We start from the raw sequence: 19,666 nt of genomic DNA on the forward strand, positions 1-19,666 counted from the left end.
TATTATACCATAAACATATTCGCTATGTTTTAAAAGCGAACCCTTAATAGTGCACATATCTACTACACATTTCACTAGAAATCAAAATTTTAAATTTGGGCTTTCAATTCGAATAAAAATCAAAACGAGATGCTTGCGAGAGAAATTTTTTCCAGCAAAAGTTCGGCGATGCGCGCAGGAACGATCGAATGATTAGAGTTCTCGAGTGAGAGCAAATGAGTGGCGAGAGGGTACAAGGGGGAGAATTTCCGGCTGAATATTTGCCGGAATTCGCCAGGTTTGGCGCACCACGGGCGCCGGTAAACGCCCGGCCGAACCGTCGTAATTGCCGTGACTAAGTTATTCACTTAAGCTACTCTCGAGCGACGCTCGGGTTATACGTTATCGTCGCGATAGTGGCTGCATTAATCTCAGACCGGGAGGACGATGCTTCGTCGTTCTTCGCCGACCGAGTAGAGAAATCGTCCTAAAATCTTTGATTATAGCCGGTCTTAGAACCACCAACAACTTTTGGAGAGACATTTATGATAAATGCGGTATATAGAATTTTCTATGCTGTGAAAATATGTGAGTTTCTACATATTTCTATAGTTTTTTTTAACGCAATTTTTATCTAGTTAAATCCTTTAAAAGATAGAATTGATTTTATTCCGCATTTCAAACTGTGCTAAAATCTGAATATCACGAGTACAGAAAATGGATTAAATAAATAGTTTTTGTACAACGTGTATTATTTGCAAAATACGCGTTATGCTCTTTCAATAATATTTTTTACAGAAAAATATTTCCACGAAATTATAATTATATATAACAATATATATAGCATACTGCACTTATAGAGGAATAAACGCATAATGATGATGTATCGTAAGACCGGATTAACGCTTAAGGGTAGATTCCTGTGATCATTTTAAGACGATTTTTCCTCAGCGAAAATGTCGAGAGAGGTCATCATTTTTTGCAAGTTTCCAATTTTTTCCATCATATATCTTTATAAGTAAATCTTAAATTAAAATTTTCTCTTTCTATTAAAGTAAACTTTATCTAAAATTACCTAACTAAAGAATATAGTTTTAATTTTCTATAAAGTTTAGTTCGCAAAAAGCCCTTCTTTTTGAATCTCTTATAACACGAAAATTATTGATGCCTCGATATTTTTGCCGAGGGAAAATCATCTTAAAATGATTTCAGGAATCTACCTTTAAGCATTGATCCAGTCTTTACGGTATATCCTGTATACGATATATTGAAAACATGTGATGTTATATTAAACAATTATATTTCTTTAAAACATTTTATATTTATACAAATTTTTGAATTTATAAACAACAATCGATTTTTAGAATATTCTAATTAATGATAGTTCTAAGAAAATTCTTTTGATTTGCAGCGTTGCAGGAAAAATTGTTATTGGTATTAATTTGTTGACACGACGCGTCGTACACAGACTTCGCTTTAAATCGAATAAAATGCTTTCTATCTTTAGCATTGTTATAATTTATGTTCTCAGTAAGCCAGGCCAAGCATCAGCAGAACTCAAGTGCCAATAATGCAATCGCCCCATTGAATGTCCCGGAGGGTAAAAATGAAGATGTTCTTGAAGGCCCAATTGGAGAGGTGCTTGCTCAAAGTGGTAGCACGGCAGTTTTACCATGTAAAATTACCGATCCTGGAGCTGGAACCGTAAGTATATCTCATATACCTATATATATTGTAGTTCCCGTATTTTAAACTTTTTGAATGTCACACTGTTTACACGCTAATCTTCTTTCGATTAAAAATGATTATGCTTGTACAATTTATTCCTTCAAGATAATAAAAGATAATTGCAGTAAAAGAAATTTTAATACTCATTTTCTATTCCTATTGTTTAAATACGTGTATTGCTGATATATTAATATTATAAAAGTATAAAATATATATTATAAAAGTTAATTATAATTTACATTATATGTTATTACCGTTTGACAGAGACAATATGAATAATGAATATGATTTACAAACGTAATTATCAATATCATATATACTATAATATATTATGACAAAAGAATAAAATTCTTGTTCTGTCTGCGTTGCGAAGAACGGCATTATTCATGGAATCTGAATGCTTCGTAATCAATTAAAATGCAGAAGTGTGAATAATTTTAGACTGGGAAACTATTTCTCTGGGCGCGCCCATGTATTGAAATATTAACAGCGTTTCTCGTTTTTAGTTCCACTTGATTCTTTCCGTGCCACATTTCTCTATATTTATTTCAATTCGTCTTTTTTCCATTCACACCAGATTTTTCAGATTTTCATTTCCGTTATATAGACTGGTTCGAAGGATTTTCATTTAATTTCCGTTTCCTATCATGCACATGCCATGCGTAAATGATCCTTAAAGAAAGGAATATGTGCGCTGTTTCTAATATATGGTTGGTTTTCAGCGATGAAACAACCATTCAAATGGAAAACGTTGAATGACAGGCGCGGATCAGATTTGAAATATCAAGGAATATTTCTCGAATGTCATGTCTTTTACCTTTACGTCATCTTCAAAGTTTTGAAGTATAAATCTTCTTTGTAATATAAGTTATTTCGACATCGCATGCGCTAATAATGTTTTCAGATGTGTTTTATCTTCATCACTTTTTTGTGTTTCGTAAAAAATAAATTACAACACGCTAAGACATAATTAATTCCAGTGTCATGTGATGATGATATATTTCTGTACGCCCACAATTCTATTCAATGAAGAATGATACAATTTCGTTCTTCTCTTTTTCAAAAAGAGGACAGAATTATTCTTAATAAGAAACTAAAATATGAAATCAAATAACATACGTTTTAATTTTAACACAAAAATTGATTCTTTTATGGAAGCATCAAATATCATTCTGTTATTGCATATTGCGAGAACAAAAGATGTAGAAAAAATATCGAAAAGTATATGCAAACCAAATCTAATTTTATATTGCAAATTATATTGTTTATTTCTATTGTATTAGCTTGAAAATGCATTTATCTTTAAAATATATCTATAGAAAGCTTAATAAATTATTCATGTTTTTAATAGAACAGAAGTTTATTGAACAGAGGTCTCAAACAAAATTCGCAAGATATGACATAAATAGAATTCCCGCAAAACGGGAAAATAAAACAAACGTATGTATAAAAAAAAGAGAAGGAATACGTGCGAGATTATTCAGCTCATTTCGCAATTACGTCCAGTTTTAATAACTGCTTGTAAAGCCGGTGTTCACGATATGTCGAGTTTGCGATCGGAATAGCAAACAGATGTTTCGTCCTTTACAAAGATATAAAGATTCGGCGTAATTGTGCAAATATATTCGTTCCGAATACCTTTGCGCGCGACATTGAAAGCGGAAATTGAACGCGATGCGGCGCACACATCGGAGATACGAATGATAGGTCGATATGATATTTTCGCATACGGGAATCGCAGGCTGTTTGCTTTTTCTGCGGCCCTCGCTATACGTACTTTAATACTATAGCCCGACGGTTCAGCAAATTGCCCCAGTTTACGGCCTGCAACGGCGCACGTTCCGCGATGGCGTATGCTCTTTGTCTTATTTAGCTTTCAACCCCTTCCGCTCGCAACGCGCGGAATCAACCGACAATCTGCGTAAACAACGAACGCGTCTATATTCGAGTTCCGAGCTATCGTTCCGTATCGTTCTTGTCGCTTTTTAATGCTGGGCGTAAAAAGCTGATTGCGAATAGATCTAATATACAATACTACGTTGTAAGTTGGAATTCTTAATTCTATGTTAACCTGATTCTCTTCGTTAGAAAAGTTTAAGATTATATATTCCTGCATCGCGCGCCAATCGATTCGTATTCCGAATATATATGGTATGTATATTTTTCCGCGAATGTACGCGAATTCTCCGTAACGTCGTTAGAGACCAGATGCCCAGCTCATTACATATCCTTCTTTCTGCGAAAATGTCGAAGTTCCCGCTCGAGGAATATTTTAGAATATTTTAGCGAGTTTCAATGTTAAACCGACGGACGCCGCGCCAGATGCCGCGTGACTGTACTTTTCTTTTTGAATCTGAAAAAAGGAGAGGAGGAAACGAAAGGGCAATCCGTATAAACGCTATTGGGAAATAGTGAAAACATTCTCTCTCGATACTCGCCGTGGTATACTTGAGAAATCGGAATGGAATTCCGAACGAGTCGACAGACGGATTCTCTCCGGGCGACAGGCAATGCACGTTTCTATGAAATTCCGAACTACGGGTTTTTCATGTCGACATGAATGAGACGTAAGCCGACTTTAAATGCGCGTTTTCCGACACAGAACTGCCTTGATGTCGTTTGAAAACGCGATACTCCAGCTGTCATATCTGGCTACTACAAAAAGTATATCAGAAAAAAAAAAAAAATTATACGCTACTACTATTATCTTGTCTAAAATTGTAGATTTCTTGATATGTTCGGATTAAGTTTTCTTGCAGATGTGTATTTTTCTTTAAAAAGAAATATATTTGTAAAATAAAATTCTTTCTCCGCATTATATAATTTCCTTTCTACATTTATAAATATATAATCCTCTGAATTCTCTCGCGCGTAACGTTTTTCTCCAGTTTTTAATCAATTACGCTTCTAAAGTGGAAATGTCGGGTGAAAGCACGGATGCCCGCTTTGACACAAATCAAAATAATCAAAATAAATTTCAATAATCGTCAGAAACAAATCGATACACGCCGACGATAAAAATCGCGATTCCTATAAACGGACGCGAATACCTCGAAACGTTCTCGGGAAAACGGTATGTTTATGCGAACTTCGCGGCAGGTTTATTTCTCTTCGTTTGATTTCTGGATTTTACAGCTCCACTGGGCACAGAGTGAGCAGGGAGTTTGGGATTGTAATTTACTTACGACGGGAATATTTCACGGTTCTACTCACACTTTTCACGCATTGAGCAGAGCCCCTATAGATATAACGGCAGCGAAACGATTCGCATTTTCAACCGCTTTCATTATCTTCACAGTACTTTCGTTTTAATAAAATTATTACTTTCAGTAGAATCAATTTCTTCTTCTCTTGTTCTCTCGGTTACAAGTAAGTTGTGCCTCGCGCAATTGGAGTCTACTTTAATTAAAATATCGGTGCTACAAATCAACATTTTAAATGATATTTGATTCATTGCTTGATTGCTCATTATTACTATGAATTAAATGCATATAGTTTTTCATATGATATAGATCTTTCCATATTTTAGCCATCTTTTTCATATGAATTTATATCATACATATTAATTTATTATTATAAAAAAATATTAATCTATTTGACAATAAAAATATTACGATCTCATTCAAAAATAAATATGAACGTATATATGAAATGTATATCAAGAATAATGAATAGAGATAAAAAAATTGCACGTTACATATATAAATATATATATATATATATTTATATATACATTTATAAGCAACTTTATTTTTAATAAATTCTGGAAAAATCATAACTAAAAAATTGAGAGACATCTCGAGTTTCAGAAATCGATAGCTTTATTTATCGCTGCTGTATCGGTTGATCGGCCGCTGACGAAATTTTTGTTCTGGACGATACAAAAGTTGCAAAATCTAAGGCCACTTATGCAAAACTCTCTGTCACGAATCGCATATAATCTCGGTGCGCGGATCTCGTACCGTCGCCGACTATGAATAAAAGATGAATTCATGCGCGTCTTGTATACTACAGAAATACAGAAACAAGAAACAAGGCCGCCTTAGGCTTCTTTGCTGCGGCCGAGACAAAAACAAGTAAAAAGTGCTCGGCTATCGCGGATAGAGTAAAAAGGGGAAGGAAGCGTGGGAGGGAAAAGCGCATTACGTATCTTGTATAAGTAACTGCTACCATACGGAAATTTATTCTTTTTGCGATAAGATAATATATCATACATTTATAATAGCAACCCATGTAAACGTCATAAAACATTTGGAAAGAATGAGTAAACAATTATGCGTATATCTAAAAAATATTCTTTACGGAAATAATATTATATGATATTGTAATGATAAATGAAAAATAAGTTAGTTCCCTTTTTGAATTGAAATTTCACATATCGATTTATTCCCACTTTAATCTGATTGACTTTGAGATCTCTGATTCTATTCATTCGTCTTTATTATACATTTATGTTGCATTAGAAATTGATAAATTTTATATTGAAAAAACATAAAACGGGTCTTTTCATCAAACATATATTATTTTTAAGAGCACTTTTGGATAACAGATGAAAAATTATTCATTTTACATAATCTTTTATTACTCCTCAATATCGATTTTAAGAACAAAACGCTGGATTAGTATAAATCCCTACGCATAATCCTACTTATAAAATATCAAATAAATTATCAGCAGACTTTCTTTCGTGTTTTATCAACGAGCGCCCGGATACCTCAATTTAAAATGCCATTTATCTTCGCTTAGAGCACGCCGAAAAAGTTTCGCGTAAAAGTTGCACGACGGAAATATTCAAAGTCGTTTTTATTCCACGTAAGTCTTTTATTCTCCATTCTCTCGAGTATCCGGCGTTACTCCAAGTATAAAGAAAGCTTGAGAAAGATATCGAAGAGAGCAACCGTATCTATTCGTATTAAAAAAGAAAATAAATCTTTGCACCGTAAATGGGATTCACTCCAAAGTTCAGATGCCTTAAGTGGGCTCTTGGCGCGGTAATTAATCATTATTCTCGGAAGTTGCGGTTCACGTTCGAGGGGACAAATATAGTTCGTGCATACTGCGATCCCTCTAATTCTTTGCTCGACGTTTTGCCGACGTTAAATTTGTGCGTCGACTAGCAGTTTGGCCAAACAATTTATGCGCATAATGTTACGCGACTTTGTATAATGGAATTAACTTATTCCGCCCAGATTTATTCGTGTATTGGACATAGTGTATCTCGTTGCGCCTCGAAAAGTGATGCGTCAACGCGTGTTACGCGTACGATGCGCTTGTGTATAACGGAAAGCGCGAGATCTCTAAAAATATCATCGGCAAATTTTCCGGGCCTTTTGTGGAAACACAGCGTGTGAACGGGGTTGTAAATCACGCGATAAATACCAAATTGAGCGGTTGCCGACGAGTTCTTACGAGGAATCGACGTTTTAGATACGATCGCTATGTGACTCAACTCTACTCTTCAACTTCATCTCACTGGAGAAAATGGATGCGCGGGTTACCGGCGAAAAGCAAGATCATTCTCTTCGAAAAATGTTCTCGGCTACGATGAATGATAGGATAAAATGAGCGAAGGCATAATAGAGGATATCCGGATGGTGAATAGAAGAGTAAAGTCCATTGAAAATGCAGATGGAGCGAATGAGAGATTGGAGGAGCAGGGAACTCTGTCGGAAATGAAAAAATTCAAGAGAAGAATTCTCTCGTAGTATCGAGACATTAAATTTCTCTCCCTTCTAAAGCATCTTTAAGTATTTCATCGCGTCTTCGTGTCCCTCTCTTGTAAAGTTGCTCATTTGTTGGCAGATAATACGAGTCTTTTTCATATTTAAGACGTCGAAATCGAGATCCATTAATAAAACAGAAGCCTTCAAGAAAACTTATTTTTCCCGATGCCGTAAAGCTTCGTGGTTATATTTGATCCCCGCCCGCGAGATTCCCGTGCACGTGATATAATTTGTTTGAGCGCGTCTGTGCCAAATCGAGAAAGTACATTTCAAAAGCTCCCTTTTGTGCATCAACTAAATGAAACGTATCGCGGGGTGAAGTGCGATTGATATCATAAATAGATAGGATAGATTGGATAGCGCGCGCGCGAGCGCAAATAGAATCGATATTATCATGATACGATGACGCGATAAATTAATGCCTTCTCATCAATGTATATGGAATTACGGATCTATTTACGAAACTAATATAAAACGTGAAGGTAATATCATTTAGCTTTAATTTCTTATAAAGTAGCCTGGAATTTTGTTGAAAATAGAATATACGTCTGAAATGCCAATTCAGATTTTTAAATTTATTTTATTTATTCTAAAATATTTTTACTAAAACCATGTGCAAAACGCTTTGATCCTATAATTTTCCAATTCTTTCTAAAATGGTAACTGTACTCTATATTTGATTAGAAATAACAGATACAGTGATGGAATAGTGCACAGTAATTAACCACCACGCTTCACACTTCAATGCATCAAAATCGACATATCGATTATCGATAGATCAACAGATCGTTTTCAAATGAAATCTCGATAATGTTTTATTTTTAAGTTTTAATCAATATAAAAAATTTGCTGTACACATTTCAAGCTCTCTTGCAAGGGATTGACCTTTATTGTCATGAATCATAGAAATTAATGGGAATGATTGTGCAAAAATTATGCTCAGATATTTTAAAATGATAAAATTGAATTAATCAATATAATAATAAATAATTTAATAATAAAATATATGCTTTATGAAAAATTCTCTCTCTTCCCTAGTATTCTTAATAATATTGAAAACAGGTATATTTTTTAAACAAAAAAATTAAACAGGTATATTTTTTATATGCTTTTGTTCCGACAACGACGTTTTACGTTTCTTTCTTTATTTGTGGAAAATTTGATTAATAAATTAAATTGTGATATTTATAATGCAAGCTTTAATGCATACCATATATTTGCATTCACAATTGCTCTCTGCGGAATATCCAGTAATAAATCTTTACATCATTTACACTATATGAACTAAATATTAATCATTTTTTATTTTTCTCTAAAAAGCATTATTGCTCCCAATTCTCCTCGATTCTGCGAGTAATATCATTGCTATAGCTATAAGTTTTCAAAAGAGAGAGATAGAGAAGGAGAGAAAGAGAGAGAAGCTGCAACGTGTATAAAATATGGCTATAAAGTGATTGGCTTATTTTCACGCGGAGCCGGAATAGGGTGAAAGAACTTTCCTCGTTACAAGAATACTTTTAAAACGGTTCGCTTGATAAACGAATGAACTTTCAACGTTCCTTATCAGCCCGATACTATATCGAGTAAGAAACGAAAGCGATTGCAGCAGGAATGCAGCGGGGATAGAACGGCCGCTTTTAATTTCCTTCCTACCGCTGTTGGTGCGGCTTTGTTAGTACTGGAAATGTTCTTATCGCGTTGCAAAACTTTTCTTCTTTCTTTTCTTTTTAATTGTTAATGAAGTAAAGTTTTATCCATAACGAAAATTTTTGTAATAGTCACGGATTCCCTAATTGTAGTCGTTGTTTTATTTTGCTCGCGATTCTCCATTAATCGTTCCATTAACTCCCTATCTCACGTATTTGTGTTTAAAGCTTTTGTCCCGCTGCAAATTCGTAAAGTAGATCTAGAATGTAGCGACATAAATTACCGATTGCGGCAATTCCCGGTCGACAGACAAAGAATGTATGTGGCGCGAATCGCTTAGTGCGCCCCGTAAGCGGGATATTTCCCGATTAAGCTCTTCCTACGAACAGGGGTGGTAGTGGTGGTGCATCTTAGCTCGTGTGTGGTTTCCGCGCGTGTTGATGCCATTACTTGCTGCCACTATACAAAGTCTTTCCGTACTTGGGCCAGCAATCCCCACGAGGCACGGTTTAATAGCTTGCTACGGGAATTCTCCAGGACGATCCTGTTACCTAACACGCGTCTAATAAGACTAATGATGATCGAGTCGAAACAACGTAAGAGGAAATTAAGTACGTAGGCCCGACACAAGTCAGATATATGCTACTCCAATTTGAATTTTATTCCAAGTTTTAATTGGTTTTAATCTTTCGCGGGTTACACTCGCCTCGCGTTTCACCTACCAACTTTTAACCCTTTCCACTCGAAAACCAAATAGACCCACCCTCCGCAAACTTCAACGGTTTCTTTCTCTAAACCGAATGTATTTTATGTGTTTAAACTAAAATTAATCCCATTAGCATTTTATCTAGAAATCTGTTAATTGTTTTTTTTAAGTTTTTTTTCTTTTTGTATATTACACAAAATTACCGAATAAGCAAAACGTTACCGTGGAAATCACATAAAAATATATATTGCAAAAATTTTTGATTATAATTTGGTTATTACTATAAATCATATTTATATAATCATATTTACAATTAGTTTTAAAATGATAGCTATTAAAAGATATATGACGGAGAAAGAAAACAATGGCAAAAATTGAAAATAATAAATCGATGAAACAAATAATTATTTTCTCGTTTATATACGTACACTAAAATCTCTGATTTTTAATTTAACTTTGCAAAAAAAAAAATATTTTAATTTAAATATCCTAATTTTATTGAAAGTTTTACTGTTCAACCTTTTGCTTGGACTTTTTAATTGACGTAGGAGCTTCTTTAATTGATCACACAATTATCTCGAGAAACAAACGTTCTGTTTCTGCGATGTAAGACAGAGAAACACTACTCGTCTTAACAATCCACGTACACGTATCTGTATCTGGAATTAGTTGAAACTGAACGACGGATGTCCAAGAGATTTGAGCGTCCTTGTCTTTCCTGACTGCCCGCGAAGACATCGGCAAGTTCTTGTAACTTGGTGCTGATTGCGGCAAACTCTACCATCCGATAACTTACAGTCAAAGACCACCAAGTACACACGTACACACACACACACACACACACACACACACACATACACAATGCACGCGCGCACTCTTTCGCTATATTGGATTCGTCGTTACACGTCAGTGCGCCGTAGATATGCCCTTTTCAGGATTGGATCCAGGATTACAGCAAGTATCCTGGATTACCGGGTTTGGCAGTTACTAGAGATGTCATATCCTTGGGAATTGGTTTTGCCCAGGATATATTGCGCGGAATCGGCCTAATTACGTTCTGTCTGCTGGTACTAAGACATTTATGATAAAGCTTGTCCCGACTTCGGATCAGGGGATAAAAAATAATTGATTTGATGATATGACAGATCTTGGCCCGTTAGATCAAAATATTGGAGATAGATAATATTTATTATGTTTTAGAGCGTGAGAAAATTTCAGACAATTATACTGTTGTTATCGAGGTCTTACAATAAAAAATTTTTCTACCTCTCACAATCCATCGAATTTAATATCTTCTTGCATTTTTAATATTTTTACTATTTTAAATAGAATTCTCATACAGTTAATAGAAACAAATAAATTTATACATACATACGTATGTATTATATATACATATAGCTAATTATTAATTATTATAATAGCATTTTTTTACGTTTCTATTATAGTTCCGTTAGATGCATACCTTGGTTTATATTGTGCACATTTCAAGTAGAGTCTTCGTTGAATGTTTTCCTAACATTCAAGTTTTTGCATTACTATCATGTTCCAAGAATTTTCACTCAACTACTGCATAAATCCTTTGTGGTTTCATGTCGAGGTGGACTCGACATATTATTTTGCGGCGATCCTTCACACAATTCTCTCCAAACACTTGACACAAAGTATAATTATAATCACAAAACTACATTCCTGGCATTTTTGTAAGAGGAACTCCACTAGTAATAGAAATTTATCGTTATATTAAATTGTTTCTTGTTTTACGCTACTTGATAAGATAAACCGAGGACGAACAATTTGATACATATATACATATGGAATAAAGTAATAATAAAATACATGCGATTAAAAATACATGCAGCGAATCGTTATGTAACTAGATAATTCTTCAATATTATTCACAAGTGACAGCGTCCTCCTTGCATCTTGCTTTTAAAATTTACATTAATGTAAAATATGGCTTTTAAATAAACTATGATAATGAAAATTTAAAATAGAAATTTCCTAATTGAAAGTGAATTTCATTAAAAATTATAATTCAGAAAGCACAAAAATGTTCTCGTTATTACATTTAAAAAAAAAATGTAATTATATACACTTATTTATATGTCATTATAACAAACGAGAAAGCATTTGGAGCTCGGCAATAACAACCATTCACATTCAAATTATGTATGTTTGACACAACATGATAATTTATAAAAATATATTTTGTAAAAGTGGCAAAGAGAAAGAAAGAAATAATAAATTGATCCAACCGCAATATATATGTCGTTATATAGTATATTATATGCTCTGTGTGCGTGTGTGTGTGTGTGTGTGTGTGTGTGTATGTGTGTGTAAAGCATAACGTAAAAGCAACATCTGGTCATATAGTTAATTTGCTATAAGGTTCTTTAATGTAGCACGCTGCGATTGAGATAGGTGATAAAATACACGTGTAAAAGGTAATAACAAATTTATATATTCACGTGTACATTAATGGCTAGCAAACAAGGAAAAAACATATTGTTAAAAATATATTGACAAGAAAAAAATTTAAAAGCTTTATAAAATACATTTTTTTGTATAAATCTTTAAAAAGAGAGTTCTGTGCAGAATTTAAAAGAATGTATTTCACATATTTATAAAAGATTATAAAAATGTTAATTAATATATTTTTGCTAATAGATTGTATTTTTTATTATTCTAAAGTGACAGGATATTGATAATATCGCTATGTGATTAAAATACCGTATGATGTAGCTACTATCCAATATATTGAGCATAGTTTCGTGGTTAGCTCGCTGGGGAACGAAAATTAGCTTGAAATTAGGATGCCCTAATGGCCGTGATAATTGATATTCGATGCGTATATTGAAGCTTCTCTCTCATATAATACATACTGTTGTTTCCTACATGTATATTATTGCCATCAGTAGCTTGTTTTCAAGTTCTACATGTTGTGCAAATAACTTATTATTTAACCGATTTATGATATTATATCATATTATTATCAACAAGTATCATACATTTTTTTATTTGATAAAGACATCTCGTTTTTTTTCTGTCATAGATTACATGGGTGAGGAGAAGAGACAGACAATTGTTAACAGTCGGTACCAGCACGCACTCCATCGACAAAAGATTTGTCATTAGGCATTCGAGCACCGATTGGCAGCTCACTATACGTGCCGTAACGGTGGACGATGCTGGTATCTATGAATGTCAGGTATTTCGACGCAATTCGTTTATTTTTCCTAGGATACTTCTAATTTTCTAAGTTTCATACTGCACAGATGTATAAAAAATAAGATTAAATTTTTAATAGCGATTGATTAAGCTATTGTTTTGTTTTCAACTATACCTGGCAATTCAATTCTAATATACAGTTCCGTGACACTTCGTTAAAGGTTTCATATCGAAAATGTCAGTTGAAATGTCAAAGCGGTCAGCTACAAGCCAATGCTTAAGGCCGCTTGCTTGATTAGCCACGTCTTTAACCACAGTAGGATTGTCTAAAGGATAATCAACGTCGCATGTTCGATAATGAATACAATTTATAATATACCTAATTACAACATAATATAGCTCATCATAATGTAAAAATTAAATATTATTATATGTGCAAAAATTTCTTATGCTTTTAATATTTTTAAATATTATATTTTATTTATAATGTTTGACTATATAATTTATTAATTCTATACAAGATCAATTTTTTAAATTATTTTGACTAATAAAGAAAAAAACAATATGTTTATTTATAATATTTTCTATATTCCACAATATTCTAATCAGTTTGAAAATAAATTTATGTTGAAAAGACATCATAGATGATTACTGCTTTGTAAATTATGTCGAGAAAGAAAATTACATTTTATCTCTCTTTTGAACTTGTGTCGTTCATCCTAATATAACATGATAAGTTAAAGGTGTCGCTATATTATGATCGCAGGTGACGTCGCATCCGGTACAGCGAAACTTTGCCCGTCTGAAGATCACGGAAGCGTACTCGATAATACCAGGTGCGCCTGATTTGCACGTGAAGCAAGGTTCGAGCCTCCGTTTGGAATGCCAACTTAAAGCGGCCACGGAAAAGCCTCTTTACGTCTTCTGGTATCGTCAGGGCCGTATGATAAATTACGACGAGGAGCCCGGCGTCGACGTCAAGCTCACGTCGAGCGGCTCCATTTTGACAGTGAACAAAACGAAGCTTACGCATAACGGCAACTACACGTGTGCGCCTAGTAACGCCAAGGCGGCGTCTGTCATGGTCCACGTGATTGAAGGTGAGAGAAACGTAGCGTCATTCTGTCACTAGTTTCGGTTGAATTTAATTCGGGACTTGATATTATTGAAAGCAACTTTTTGGCGTAAAATTAATCCGAGATATTATTTTGTGCTAACGTAAGAGACGAAATAGTTTCTAAAAATCTGTAGGCGCATTGTTTTGCAGTCTCGACGCGAAGCAAGATATAATGACTATTTGCTAATTATAAATAAACAGTCGACAAACAATTGCAGTTCAGAAAATCTTGCAATAACGTCAATAATGATGTTTGTTAGTAGCGTTTGCTTACAGGATATGTACATACGTACATGCATACCTTGGTAGGAAATATTACAAATACGCTATGAATATATCGCAAAAATTTATCTAGATAGATTCCGTGATATCGCGTCAAAACATATAAAAAAATAAAACTTTAAATAAAACAGCGTTTTATACCGGATTATTAAACCATTTGCTTTTATGCTCTTGCAGATAAAATATTTTTAAACTTAATAAATAAATGATTTGTGCACTTTTTCATATCTAATGCTACTATAAGCCAACAATTCAAGAAGCGATATCTATTAATATACACGCTCAAGCATGCTGAAGACGGCATTTTTTTTAGATTTAATATTCCAATAAATCATGGTGATACACTTAAAACAGTGATTGATTTAATCTGAGGGCAAACTACCAGATCATGAATGCATCGATCATAGGCAGAATCTGCGATTTTGGAATATAACGCGATAGCAATTGACTCGCTTTAGTTATGCCGGTGAAGATCAGTGCCGATCGACGGTAGAAACTTGCGAAATTTGAATATTCATTAGAGTAAGAGCCGAACAATTAAACGGTTGTAGGAAGCTCATTACGATTGGATTTAGCGGCTCTCGTAGACGCATTCATCCCCGATCCCGCGTAGCTCGCCTGCGATAACGACGAAGGGCGGTTCAAAATTGTACGACCGCTTCACTAACGACGAAACTTTTACCCTCTGTATTCGCCGCTAGGACGAAGTTCGACGCAATTTTTTGAAAGTACGGTGTAAGTTCTCTCGGGCCGGCCTTACCCATACTTTAACGCGCTTAGTAGCTATGTAATAACGCGATAGTCTGCGAGAGAGGCATTATCAAACTTATCTATTATTTTCTCTTTACAAGACGATACACAATGATTTTATTTTAATTCTTTTTTTTTACACTTGTTCTACGATGCCTTCGACAGTGCCGGTCCTGGAAAGTTTTCCAAGACCGGCATTAATGTGTATACATATTATATATGTTGTATCAAGTCTAAAGTTTTACCTATTTTGTTCTTGGGAAGTAAAGAAAAAGAATATATCAAGCTAAATATAAAAAAAATTCAATAGATAAAATTTTTAATGAATTCTTTTTATTTATAAATTCAAAGCTGCTGCTATATAGTTAATAATTGTGGATTAAATACATATAATTTTGAAAACTTGCATTACATATAAAAGCTAATTCACATACAAAATACTTGTATTATATTTTGTCATAAAAAAATATAACAATTTATAATTTCAGTTTTAAATTTCATATTTTCATAAGTGACAAGATAAAATAAATATTCGAATAAAAAGGCACTTTAGATTAATTTAGATCTTATAAAATATTGCTTACCTTGTTGAGATTTATGGCTATTTATTAAAAATTGCGCTAGAAAGAATTATATAAAAATAAATTTATTAGATTATTAATTAAAATTATTAAATTTGTTTAGAATTAGATCTTAGTATTAGTAGTAAAACTTGCTTTCACATGACGGTAAAAGAAACAGACATCTTGAAAAATTCGCGAAGTTCGACAGATATTCATCCAATGTTTGCCGTGTCTCCATTGATGTGACAACTGAAAGAGGTTCACGAACGTGACCAGATTGTCAACATGGTAGTTTCTACAGGAAGAAGTGCGAAGTGATCCGCGTTTCATCTTATATCTCAACTAGAAACGATCTGAAATAATTTAAAACATTGTTTTTGCTTTCTCACGGGAAGGTTTTATTATTCTCTTTGAAGAAAACACTTTCTTGCTTTTCTCTCAATATAACTTCTTTCTCTGATCTAGATACAAATATATATATATATATATATATATATATATATATATATATATATATAGCAGCCTACACTTATCATTCACTTTCCTTCTCTATCATCGTATGAAACGCAGCTTTCTAATCTCGTTGCAGAAGAGGAGAAGCCGGCGGCGATGCACGGGGGTGACAGAAGGAACCTCAGCCCGGCAATTTTGGCGAGTAACTTTCTAGTGTCCCTTCTAGCGGCCGTCAGCTGGAGGATACCGAGTTTCACGAACCTTTACCCGACGTGAATTACCGCCGTCCCTCCGGCGGCGGCACTTTACTGTCCCTCTGCGACGAGGGTCCCTTCGTCAAGGAAACGAGTTCCCGGGTCGTCGTTCTGCTGCTCGGCGCGGCGCAATCCCAAGAAGAAACTCCATTCATAGGGATTGTGCGCAATATGGTGCAGCCACAAACTCGGCGATACCTTACTCGGTTTACCTTGTAAAACGTGTGTTTTTCTTGCGTATATTAAATAAACGCAGTTCGGATGATAGTCGCGATATGCGCGCTCGGCTCTCGTGTCTCGTCTCTGACAGTGTCCTGTGAGCTCAAAGGTTGTCAGCGAATCTATTGGTTTGTTTAGTGCACACATCGGTGAGACATCCTCTCTTCAACTCCCCCTCATTCCTTTATCTACTTCTATCTTGGCCCGTTCTCGCGCGAGTGCCGCGTAAATGTACTTGGCCGGACGACTGTATTTTGTTTTGGAATTGAGGTAGCGATTTACTGTAGGATATGTTTTATTCTAATACACATACACACACGTACATACATATACACTTTCTCGTGTAATCTCCGTCTCTCATTGCGTGCGAGGTTACAATCGAAGCTCCTGTCCACGCGACATTTCCATAATAAAGATGAGAAATAAGATTTCAATGTGTAAATACAAACGCAATTGCTTCTGTTATATAGATTTCTTTAATGATAATAAAATAAAAATATTTGAAAGAATTTTCAACATTTTAAGAATTAATTTTGACAAATTAACTTTACATATTGTGAAATATGGAAATATAACATATAAAATAATATTAAAAGATTTCGTAATAAATGTATCGTATACATCTATATTTTTAATTCAGAGATAATAATATTCTCTTTTTTATCATTGTTTAAGTTAGATTACAAGTGTCTTTGGACAATGGTGGATCGCAATGAGACAAGAAGATTATCGAGCTATGCGATCGAGTACTAAGGTACGTTGTAAGATACGCATTTGGTGAAAAAGTTGTGTAAGCGGAAGGGAAATTTCGGTTTACTGACTAGAAAACTCGGTTTCTCACAGGAAATACGTTTCCCGATGAGAACCCTTCCGCTCGATATGCGACTCGTCTATATCTCTCAGTGTGCGTAAGTCGGCGTGTCATGCATTTCTTCGTATGTGCATTCTACATATACATATATACACTTATATATTCGTTACGTACACAGATATGTATACGGTGGGAGCTCGATTGATCGTTTTTCCAATTTATCCTCGTGTATCATTTATATATTTTCAAATCCCAAAGTGATTTGTGTATCGCTTATCGTTTGCCGCATATTTATTAATCGCGCTGATTATCTTTGTCGCAAACATCCCCTCCAAAAACGTTCAGTTTCGAGTTTTCACCGTATTACTATACGTTATTATATAATGTAGAAGTTGTTGCGGAAATCATGTTTGCCGTGACCAGCACATACGCGATAATAATGACGAATCGTATTCTACGAATAAATCGTCTGCTACCAACGATTTTTTTTTCTTTTTCATAAAACGCGGTTCTCGGTATAAATATAAAAAAAAAAAATCTATTTAAGATTTGTACTTAAATAAATGACTAAGCAGAAATTTGAATAACAAGAATCTTCCTGAGATTAATATATGATAGGACAAGAAAAAAATATATATATATTTTGAACAAGAGCTGATTCCGCATTTAATGTAATTTGGTTATCTTCATTGGTAGCGGAAGATTTGAATAAATTTCTCCTATAAGATATATGCGCTGCTTCAAAATCACGATGATAAAACACAAACGGATTTCTTGCGACAACTTGATTACGCGAACCTGAAGTGGATGAGCGATGTTGTTTCCGCGCTGTAGAAAGCCTTACCTCAATGTCGGACTCTCACAGTGTCATCGTTCCTCCTCTGCACTTCGCAATCTCTCGAATGGGTATACGTCGAAGCATCGCAGTGTTCGTTCGATTTTGCAATGTACATCTATCCTTAAATAAATAATAAATACAAACGTTCGAATGTTCGATGTAAGAAGACTTGGTGACCGCTATCGCGACCGTTTGCTCTCATTATCTCTGTTCGTTCGGTCCTTCTTTCGCATGCGTGCTCGAGATGTATACCTATTGTACTTTCGTACATCTTCAAAATTGAAGAATGATCCAACTACGGCTAGTGCATCACGGGCGATCGAGTCTTTCGAAACACATAAAGTACACTCTTTCCTCAATTTTAACGACATCGGAATTTATTCGATATTCCAACGACTTTACTCGACGCAGATGTATGACGTGATTCCATTGATCGAGAAATGATTAGTAAAGCCTCGTCTCCCTAATCGTTCTTCATTTTGTTAGAACAGTGAACGTAACGTAAATAAGTTGAGAAATTCTCTAAAAGATGTCTATATGGAATGCTTAAAAGAAAATCTTCCCAGATATCTCCTTAAGATACTTTTCGTCTATATATCAAGTATCAGTTTGTGGATTGTTAAGTAATGGGGATAAGACGAACAGAGCAGGAGAAAGAGTGAAAGAGTGTAAGTTTTCGAAAAGATTCTCGCGTTTTCACAATGATTCACGATTTTTCGCGAATGGCGCTGATTTCGTGGCTTTCGTGCGATGGAGAGAAAACACGTGAGCGTCACGATCTTTAAACATACATCGAGTTTTATGCGCGGCACGCACGACACGTGGCGATGCGGCCGCGGACACGCGCTCATCAACGTTATTTATCTGGATACGTGGAATCAATGTAAATACTAAACATTCTAATTACGCATTCAATAAAACATTAATCGTGACTATACACGGATATAACGACTCATTTCCTATCTCTCAAGAAATATGTACCTCTAATTGATTCATTTCGAAAAATTTCAAATTATTATTATTTGTACAAATTTTCAATAATGCTTAATAGGCACAATGGGATTAAAAAAAAATAATACATTTCTGTGTAATTGATAGTACAAGCTTTGAAAATATTAAAGTTTTATATATGCTTTAAAAATGTAAAAATTTTAAAATCTTTTCATAAAATATAACATGATTAAAATCATTTATAAATTTTTCAATATTTTAATTTCTTTCATTATAAATATTTATTCTAAAAAATCGACGAAAGAAAATTATTTTTAAGGAAAAGAAAACAAGTTATCGCGTAATTTATAGCACCTATTGAGATTTTAGATTATGCCAAAAGCTTTACAATGCAGGTAAGAAGAAATTATAGTTTCGATTATAGTATTCATACGTTTTTACAGATCACTTAGCATTTCTCTCTATAAAAGATGAAAG

General features: G+C 34.3%; 1 protein-coding gene across 1 annotated transcript in view; it reads left to right on the forward strand.

Annotated features, from left to right (window-relative positions):
• The window catches only part of LOC138931803 (zwei Ig domain protein zig-8), a 68,647-nt gene extending 49,482 nt beyond the window's left edge, over window positions 1-19,165 (forward strand). The window contains exons 3-6 of the mRNA XM_070292936.1: window positions 1,511-1,683; window positions 12,836-12,991; window positions 13,718-14,051; window positions 16,253-19,165. Of these exons, the coding sequence (XP_070149037.1) occupies window positions 1,511-1,683; window positions 12,836-12,991; window positions 13,718-14,051; window positions 16,253-16,392 (803 nt within the window). The 3' untranslated portion in view covers window positions 16,393-19,165. The remainder of the gene's footprint in view (window positions 1-1,510; window positions 1,684-12,835; window positions 12,992-13,717; window positions 14,052-16,252) is intronic.
• The last annotated feature ends 501 nt before the right edge of the window (window positions 19,166-19,666 follow it).

Source organism: Polyergus mexicanus, unplaced genomic scaffold (genome assembly GCF_030449975.1).
Source record: "Polyergus mexicanus isolate NDT 795.1 unplaced genomic scaffold, iyPolMexi1.0 SCAF_3, whole genome shotgun sequence".
Lineage (NCBI taxonomy): Eukaryota > Metazoa > Arthropoda > Insecta > Hymenoptera > Formicidae > Polyergus > Polyergus mexicanus.